The sequence below is a fragment of the Nannospalax galili genome, unplaced genomic scaffold (assembly GCF_000622305.1).
Source record: "Nannospalax galili isolate Female #2095 unplaced genomic scaffold, S.galili_v1.0 scaffold138, whole genome shotgun sequence".
In the NCBI taxonomy this organism is placed as follows: domain Eukaryota; kingdom Metazoa; phylum Chordata; class Mammalia; order Rodentia; family Spalacidae; genus Nannospalax; species Nannospalax galili.
Window position 1 is genome coordinate 1,038,680 of NW_008341333.1, and position 10,101 is coordinate 1,048,780.

Genomic DNA, 10,101 nt, shown 5'->3' on the forward strand with positions numbered 1-10,101 from the left:
TTGGAATTGTTGATTCTTTGTATTGTTTTCTTTGTTTCAATTTCATTGATTTCTGCCCTGATTTTTATTTCTTCTTGTCTGCAGGGTGATTATATTTCTTGTCATAAAGACAAACTCTTCCCTTTTATCCTTCCCTTTCCCTTTTTTCTTCCCTTCCGCATTCTTGAATGTTTCAGTACTCTAGACATTAAGTAGGCAGAGCAGGGTGAGAGTCCACAGAGGCATGGGCCAGTGTGAGATGTCTGAGCCCCAGCAGGGTGAAGGAAACATTCATGGAGAAAGCATTCTAGCACACTTAGGAACTTGTTCTGAGCAGAGTAAGAGGGGAGCTGCATTTAGGGAGCCCCTTTAGGGATGTCAGAGCTTAAAGAGGGTGAAGAGAAGGGTTATTTGGGGATAAAAGCTCAGCATGGCCTGATGCCAAGTCAGATGAGAAAGATACCTGTGTGGGTAGCCCAGCATGGTATATGTAAACCCAGATAAAATAAGGAGGATATCCACAGGGAGGTTGACCTAGTGTTTGATAGGAGCGCAAGTTGGAGAAAGGGATCATGCAGAGTAAAGGGTAATATCCGTGAGAGAAAAGTGGTCACATACACCAAGAAATTGATAAAATAAGTACATAAGTCAGAAAAGGAGTTACAGATACATGAAAGATAATAGAATTGATCCTGTGTGTTGAAATGGAATTAAAAGTGTTAGTGTGTGGGGCTGGAGAGATGGCTCACTTGTTAAGGGCACTTACTGCTCTTTCAGAGGACCTGAGTTCAAGTCCCACCACCCATGTGGCTGCTTACAACCACTTGCAACTCCATTTCCAGGGTATCTGATGCCCTCTGGCCTCCAAGGGCATCTGAACACATGTGGTTTTATTATTTTTATTTTATGTGTATGAGTGTATTGCCTGCATGTAAGTGCACCGGTATCCTGCAATGCCCACGAAAGTCAGGAGAGGGCTGGGAAAGCTCAGCTGGGGTTTCCCACTAGGTGCGTCCCCAGATGTAGTCTTAACAAGTCAGGATCTGTTTATGCTGTTAGCAGCATCACCTGAGAACACAGCTGAAATTTCCACTCCTATCACACTTCCAGAAGAACAAAACAAACAAATTAACTCTGCCAAATTTGACCTCAAGAGAGAAGAGCACGAAAAGATTTTCCCAAACCTTTACTTGGATATTTTTCTATGAATTTATCCATCTCATTCAAATTTTAGCTTTATTTTCATAAAATTACTCATGGTGCCTACTGTCTTTAGGTTTTCGTTTTTTCATAAAATATGCACCCAGATACGTAACCATACATATATCCACATGACCCCCTTTGATAGCTCATTACTGTCCATTGCTAGAAACTCTCTCCTCTTCCCTTGTCATATACTTACTGTTGACTATTGCTAAGTGTACCAGGATGCTTCGGGCTTCCTTCAGCATGAAGTCTTAATGTTTCTACCATTGGTACTACCAACAACTTGGAACCTTCATAATCCAGGTTTAAAGCCCTGAACTGCCTGTGTGATTGCACAAGGGCTGGTTCCTGAGGGTGTGGCTCCTTGAGTCCCCACCTTATGTGTTGGGGAAGTGGTGATGTCTTATTTGATTCCTACCTTTGTACTAGTTCTGGGTATTGATTTGCTCCCTACATCATTTCATGGCTTCCAAATGCAACGTTCAAAATTGCTGAATTGGAAAATGAGTGCAGTGTCAGGACTGTGATGCCCAGAGCTGCAGGGGTCCTCGGGGCATCTACTAGTATCTTCCACAAAGAGGCATAAGTATAATGAGTGCTTCCTGCATCTGGGTGAATAAGAACACCAAGTGCCCAACCCCTACCTACTTTGACAATCCCAAGACCACTATTTTCATTTCATTTTGGCCTGTTGTTTCCTTACTGTCCTCTCAGTCCTCCCGAGCACTGAGAGGGTAGAAACAATTTTGGTTCTTTGCAATCTTTGATTTGATCTGAATAATCCATCCCACTATCACTAGAAATCAGATTTTTGTTTTCTTTTGAGGATGAAACCTAGAGCCTTGTATGTGCTGGGTAAGCAAGTGCCCTACTAACTGCATTCTTAGCCCCACAATCTGGGGTTTCCTTTTCTCTTTAGACTAAGCTCTTGAAGTGGCTGGCTGCAACTGTGAAGTCCATCAGACATGTACTTTCTTACAGTACTGTTTTCTTCTTTTTCAGTTTCTGGACGAAAATGCTGATCCTTCTGCCTTTGAAATTCAGGAAGAGTTAGAACAGTACACAAGCAAAATTCTGCATAACAACCTCCTGGGGTCCCAAGGTGCACATGTGAGTTACTGCCATCTCTCTCTGATACTCTGCTTTTAGCATGATTACCACAGTTCCTGTATGCTGTCATCCGGGTGTATTTCTGGCTTCCCAGGGTAGACTTAGGTTTCAGTCCCAGCTCTGCCTTATATGAACCCTATGACTTTGCAAATTCCTAAAATGACATGAGTGTTCATTTCCTCATCTTTAATGGCTGTCAGCAGGACTGATATAGGGATCGGGTGAAATTAGTGTTAAGCACAGCATCCTACAGGCACCCACTTAGAGAATGATGTCCATTTTTTTTTTTCTGTTTTTTTCCAATACTCTAATCCACTGCTGCTTTATCCTTAGCAACACCTCTGACAGTATTCACTTATCCAGTGAATGAATGAGGTAAATGATCAACCACAGCACTGACCTTGAAATCAAATTCACTTCATGCCCGGATGTCATACTGCTTAATTGGTCTGGAGTAGGGCCCCAGTTGGGTTCAAAAGCTCTTGGGTGTTACTTGTTTGTAGCCAGGAAAACTGCTGTGGGTGTACCTTCCTCAGAAAACGGAGCCATCTCAGGGAGGGTGCCCGCTATACCCAGTGAGGTTTGTTTTAAAAACTAATCACGTATTCCAAGCCCCTAAGGCATTTGTGATCTCTTGTTAGTCATAGCTTTCTGAGGTGGTTATATTCTTAATCTGATATTATAAATGAGAATCTTTATAAACAGTCAAGATTTTATTGGTTAGAAAGACAACATTACAGCCAAAGATAGCAATGACACTAAAGAAATTTTAATACGGAAACACATTTTTCCCAAGAGTTGCTTTGGTGCAGTTTGAAGAGTTCACATTAGGGCTGAAGAGATGGTTTAGTGATTAAGAGCACTTACTGTGCTTGCAGAGGACCTGAGTTTTGATCCCAGCACCCATGTTAGGTGGCTGAGAACTACCTGTAACTCTTAATTCTAGAGGTATCTGGTGCCTCTGGCTTCCATGGGTAGCTGTACTCATATGCACAATCCCCCCCACCCCCACCACACACACACACACACACACACACACAGAGACAAATACACATATACATAAATTTTTAGTTGAAAAAAACCAAGTGTTCACATTAACTTCTTTTTCTTAGCTATATTCTTGAAAAACCTAGTCATGAAAAATTTGGCAGTGAGCTCCTTGGTTTTCTAGCAGTGTTAATCAAGCCTGTAGTGAGCAGTGAATCAATCCATCCTGGCAAGTCCTTGGGAGCTTGAAGAGCTTAGATAGGTCCTCCTGCTCAGAGTGGGGTTCTCCTTAACTCTAGCTCTGCATAGTCTCCTCTGCTAGCACTGCTGGCACCGGTGTTTCTGCTGTGTTTACTCCAGTTCCTCAGGTGCTGTATATGCCTTGGCTCATTTCACCCACTCAACCCATCATCAGCTGCAAATTCTTGCCCAGTTCTACCAAGGCTGAGTAATTTGTGTTTATCTGCTACAGCTGATGATTCAGACGTCTGTATTAGGATACTGATCAGATGTGAATTTTTTAAAAAAATATTTATTATTTTTATTTTATGTGTATGAGTGTATTGCCTGCATGTATGTGGATGCACCCGTGTTATGAAATGTCGTGGAGCTCAGAAGAGGGTTTTGGATTCCCCTGGAACTGGAGTTAAGGACAGTTCGGAGCTGCCATGTGGGTGCTGGGAATCGAACCTGGGTCCTCTGCAAGAGCAGTCAGTGCTCTTAACTGCTGAGCCATCTCTCCAGCCCAGATGTGAATTTTTAATTATAATCAGTACTTCTTCAAATGTATCCTCAAATGTGATATTTGCTTTTTCCAGTGGGGGAAATGTCCTTCTTTACAAAGTTCCATCAAATTTAGGAGTCAAATCTGTTTGCTTCTAGCGAGTAAGACCTCTTGGGCAGTTTTTATGGATAGATTATAAATGAAAACAAATTCTTCAGGAGCATTTTGGTAACTAAACTGAGAATCCAGAAGTTGAATGAGTGACTGGTACTGCCCCATATGGAGAAGATCAGTGTTTTGATGACAGATCTTCACACCATTTCCATCTACTGGGCTTCCTCAAAGTCAGAAATATCCTCTGTGCTGGCAATAGAAGGTAGTTGGCAATTTCAAGATGATCTATATCCAGATCCCAAAGCACACTTGAAGAACCTCATTTCTGGGGCTGGAGATGGACAGATGGCTCAGCCATTAAGAGCACTGGCTGTTCTTGCAGAGGACCTGGTTTGGTTCCCAGCACTCGCCTGGCAGCTGTCTTTAACTCTAGTTCTAGGGGATCTGATGCCCTCTTCCGACTTCTGTGGGCATTTCAGTATATGGGTGCACTTACATACATGCAAGCAAAACAATCATACAAAATAATAAAAAACGAATCCCACTTCCTTGTCTTTCTTGATAATATGATGTTTGATCATCTTTACTATGACCAAGCAGATGGCTACATTAGAGGGTATTTTATGGGAAATTTTTGTTTAAATAAGGATGATTTCACCCAGTTAAGATAAAAAGTAAAAAACTTTAAAATCCAGATCAAATTGAATTTTCTTCAGTATGGCACTCCAGTGCCAATCATGGTAGTGCACACCTACATTCCCATTATTTGAGAAACTGAAGCAGGAAGATCAGGAATTTGAGGGCTTTATAGTCTGGCCTACAAAGTGAGACCTTATCTGAGAAAAAAAGTTATGCAATGTCTGACTTTTTTAAACAGGTGAAAAATGTATGTGAGAGCAGGAGCAAGCTCATTGCTTCCTTCTGGAAAGCTCATATGACTGCTAAGCGATGTCCCCACTGCAAGTGAGTATTGGCTGCCTGCCTTTCCCTTCCTTAGGTATGTTGGCTTTGGCTGATCATTCAGTACCATTATTAAATGTCTCATTGGAGCTTGTTTCTCTCTACAACTGGAGTATAGGACTGGAAGGTCCATCGTCCGGAAGGAACACAACAGTAAGCTAACAATCACATATCCAGCTGTGGTGCACAGGAAATCTAGCCAAAAGGATGCAGAGCCCCCAGGTAAGCAGGCTAGGTTAGGAGGTACTGTGGTCATGTTTCATCCAACTTAGGTGTGAAGGAAATACTAGGGAGGACCCAACCCAGGCCTGTCACTCTGGGAGGGGCAGGTGGCAGGTGCCACGATATGTGGTAGTGCCCTGTTGGTCCCTGTTGTCTTAAAAGTTGTTTTTGTTTTTTGGTTTTGTTTTTTATTGGGGATGAAATGTGTTTTGAGACAAGATCTTGCTATCAATCTACAAGATCTTGACATCAATCTGCCTGCCTCAGCCTCCCTAATGCTAAGAGTATGGGTGTGAATCACCACACCTACTCAAATGGTTGTTTCTTTGAAAGTTTTTTGGTTTTTTTTTTTTTTTTTTTTTTTTTTTTTTTTATTTTTTTTTTTTTTTTTTTTTTTTTCTTTTTGAGACAGTGTCTCACTATATAGCCCTGGCTGGCCTGGAACTCACTGTGTGGACTGATAGAATGTGTGAATTGCAGGAGAGCCATAAGGCTCATTAGGGAAGCCATAAAACCATTAATTTCTTAAAATGGCTAACTGGCCCTAAATTGGGAGGTTGGCCTTGCTTAGGCCTTATCAACTGGTCACTCCCAGGACTGAAGAAGACTGTTTATGGAGCCAACCTGTCTCCTTTAGTGCTCTAGATAGGTCATCTGCCTGAGAAAATAATCTTGGGAGGAAGACCTTCAATCACCCAGTGACACCAGACCCTGGCACAGATTAAACCTCTGCAGTTTATTCCTATATAACCCCACCACCACTACCACCACCACTTCATTAGATGCAGACATCTTCATCCCTCAAAAAGGCTTCTGCCCTTCACTGTGATACCTGAATAAAGGACACATTCCTTGCCTGTTACAAGTCTGGTTCTGGTTCTTTCTAAACTCTAAACATCAGCCTTTTCTCCTCTCCTGAAATCTTAACATAGACCAGGCTGATCTCTAACTCAAGGGTTCTCCTGCCTGATCCTCCCAAGTGCTAGGACTAAAGATGTGCACCACCACACCCAGCAGTAAGCATTTAATTTTTTTCTTTTTTGGTGGTAGTGCTGGGGATTGAACCAGAGGCCTCCCAAATGCTAGGCAGGCATTCTGCCACTGGACTACTCCTCAGCCCTCTTTGAAAGATTTATTTTTGTTGTTTTTTGAGACAGTGTCTCATGTAGTATAAGCCGGCCTTGACCTTAACTCCTGATCCTTCTGAAGTGCTAGGATTGCAGGCATATGCTGCCACATCCAGCTATTGAAATATTTTTGAAGAAGACATTAGTTTTTGCTTGGCAAAAATGTTTCATTTTACAGCAAATGTGGATTTATTTTTGAATAAAATGCAGGTGAATTCATAAAACCTGAGCACCCCCTACAAGTTGCTCTGCCCTTGGGTTCTTGAAGAAAAAAATTGAGACTAAGAACCCTCACTTTTAATTTTTTGTAGTACTAAGATTGTTTAAATATTTTAAATTCTGAAGTGAGGATTAAAAGGCATTTGTGTGAAGTACTGAGACTCTTGCCTGTTATGCTGTATGTTCAATAGAGTTGACTCCTCATTTTTTGTCATAATCCGCATACTAGGTCAGAAAAATACTTGCTATGGACAGTTGGCTCTTGCTGTTGTATGCCATGAGAGCTTCTATTTCTGACTTTGTATAGTGGCAATAGCAGACACTTTTACCTGTAGCTGAGGAAATTGTATCCTCCAAAGTACTGTCCATAACATAATTAAATGTAGAATGGGTAAGGAAGTATATCCATGTATACCCTCTTGAACCCTTACCTATCCACCCCTGGGATGCATGCTGTATCTTTTACCTTGAGGACTCTGACAAGGGATGGTGTAAATAACAAACCTGTTTACTGTTTTCGTATAAGCCTTTTATTTTAGAATAATTTCAGACTTACAAAGTAACAAACATAGTGAGTTCCCATAAACTATTCAGTCAGTGTCTGAATGTAACATTTTAGATTCGCCTAAGCATTTCATTCATCAGACCTAAGAACTTATTATAACACTTTTTTTTGAGACAGGTCTCCTTAGGTTTCCTAGAACATGCTAATAGATTGAAAAGAAAAGATGGTCAGAATTCTAGAAAATAACTGCTTCTTTGGGGCAGATGTCCAGTGATAAGTAGCCTTTTAATGTCTTTGCCAAACACATTCATATGAGGTAATCTTTTCTTGTAATCACAAGAATAAGTTGCAGCCAGAAGTCTGAGCATTAGAAATAAGTAGCTAATAGTCTTTGTCAGCTCCAGGATTGAGCTCTTGCTTAACCCAGCATTTGCTGGGTTGGAGAGATAGCTCAACTGGTAAAGGTGTCTGACACTAAGTTGAAGACCTGAGTTCAATCCCCAGGACCCACATGGTGGAAGGAAAGAACCAACTCCTGAAAGTTGTCCTGTCACCTCCACATGTGCACATATATATGAGTCAATCAGTGTAGTAAAAAAAAAATTTTTTTTTTTTTTGGCTCTTTGAGAGGGATTAAAGGTGTGTGCCACCACACCCAGATAGTAAAAAAATTTTAATTAAAAGATGCTGGATGTGGTGGTACACACCTTTAATCCCAGCACTCAGGAGGCAGAGTCAGGCAGAGAGAGCTCTGTGAGTTCAAGGCCAGCCTGTGAGTTCCAGGCCAGCTGGGGCTTTAAGATAGGATATAAAGATAGGCTTTTTTGAGACCCTATCTCAAAAAGACCAAAAAAATAAATTTTTTTTAAATTAAAAGTACAAAAATGGCAAAGAAGTGCTTTTTGTGTGTGTGAATAGATTGTTTTAGAATATTTTGAACATAGTGTGTCAGCCAGTGACTATCGTCTGCTGTGTGCTAGACACTCTACCAATTGTTAGGAACACAGACACAGCATGGTTCCTTCCCTGAAAAATCCAGAAAAGGGCAAATTGAGCAATGCTTCCTTTCAGTTACTGCATTCCAGGAAAGGTTGATAAATTTGAACCTGCCAGATACTTAATTATCTTTGTTGTTCCTCTGAGGGACAGAAGCCGCACTCTTGAATGGCCACCTCAAATCTCATTTTCTACTTAATCTGGGCTTAGCAAGTAGTCAGGATTTCAGAGGATTTCAGAGGATCTTGCTTAGTTGAGAAATCAAGCTTACCTACTGGTATAATATTGGTTAAAAAAAAATTAGTACATATTTTTGAAGTTTATTCTTTTTAAATTATGTATATATGCTTGTGTGTCTGAGGTCAGAAGAGGGTGTCACAGTCCTTGGAGCTTTAGTTACAGGTGGTGGTGAGCATCCTGAAGTGGGTGTTGGGAACCAAACTCAGGTTCATGTTCTTAACCGCTGAGCCATTTCTCCAGCCTGGAATTAGTATATTTTAATCCATTAAAATCTCCTGGGGACTGGCTGTTAGATTCAGGAGAGGAGAAAAGAATGAAATTTAGAGTTTAGAAATAAGAGCCAGAGCCAGACCTGCAACAGTCAAGAAATGTGTCTTTATTCAAAATGTGTCTTTATGCAGATATCACAGTGAAGGGCAGAAGCCTTTCTGAGGGAAGAAGGCATCTGCATCTAATGAAGGGGGTTTTGGGTTTATATAGGAATTCTACCTAACACAGCTGTAGGAATTTACTTGGTGCCAGGGTCTGGTGTCCTGGGGTGATTGAAGGTCTCCTCCCAAGATTATTTTCTCAGTCAGGGCAGGCGAGCTATCTAGGGCACTAAAAGAGACAGATTGGCTTCATAAACAGTCTTCCTCAGTCCTCTGAGTGACCAGTTGATAAGGCTTGAGCAAGGCCAATTTAGAGTCATTGGCCACTTGATGGCATTTATGGTTTTATGGCTTCCCTAATGAGATTTATGACTCTTATGCAATTCACACATTCTCCATTACTGGTAAAATGTCTCATCAGGTAAAAAAAAGTACCTGCCACACAAACCTGATAATCTGAATTCAGTCCACAGAACCCATGGTGGAAGGAGAGAACCAACTTCTGAAAGTTTCCTCTGACCTCCATACAAGTGCTCTAGCACAAGTACTCCATACTCATAAACAGATTGAAAACAGAAAACATTTCACACAGTTTTATCTATACTTCTGCTCTGAACTTTTCTGGTTCACATGTGCAAAAAGGTAATGCTGCTTGTTTTCTTGCAGCGCTGGGGATTAAACCCAGGACCTCATACATACGAGGCATGTGGTCTACCAGTAAGCTATGTCCCCAGCCCAATAATACTTACTTATAAAAGCAAAAAATTGGAATCAATCTGATGTATAAATGTATAAATATGAGAGTGTGGTTAGGAAATTAGGAAACTTCATCAGTCTAGTGTAATGCAGTCAATAAAAATGGTGGTTGAAACTGGGCATGGTGGCCCAAGCCTTTAATTCCGCAATTTCAAGGCATAGGCAGGCAGATCCTTTGTGAATTGGAGGCTAGCCTGGTCTACATAGGGTCCGTATACAGCCAGTGCTACATAGTGAAATCTTGAAATAAAACAAAACAAAAGGTGGTTAGGGCTGATGAGCATTGTGGCACATGCTTCAAATCCCAGCACTTAGGAATAGAAACATGAGGATCGGGAGTTCAAAGCTAGCCTGGACTGCATCAGGCCATCTCTAAATAAATAGATAGATGATAGATAGATAGATAGGTAGATAGATAGATAGATAGATAGATAGATAAAATAATAAATGGTGGTGGTGGTGATGGTTAGGCAAAAGCTATATAGCAATGTGCAGAAATGTTAATGTGTTCCTGTAATACCAAATACACAGAGTGTTGTTGAAAATAAATTCGCACAAGATTTTTTTTTTTTTTTTTTGAGGTAA

General features: G+C 41.0%; 1 protein-coding gene across 2 annotated transcripts in view; it reads left to right on the top strand.

The window, feature by feature from the left end:
- The window catches only part of Polr1a (RNA polymerase I subunit A), an 87,819-nt gene that overhangs the window by 13,901 nt on the left and 63,817 nt on the right, over positions 1–10,101 (top strand). For both annotated transcript variants that reach the window (XM_008836750.3, XM_008836749.3), the window contains exons 4-6: positions 2,188–2,295; positions 4,998–5,083; positions 5,199–5,302. In XM_008836750.3, coding sequence (XP_008834972.1) covers positions 2,188–2,295; positions 4,998–5,083; positions 5,199–5,302 — 298 coding nt within the window. The remainder of the gene's footprint in view (positions 1–2,187; positions 2,296–4,997; positions 5,084–5,198; positions 5,303–10,101) is intronic.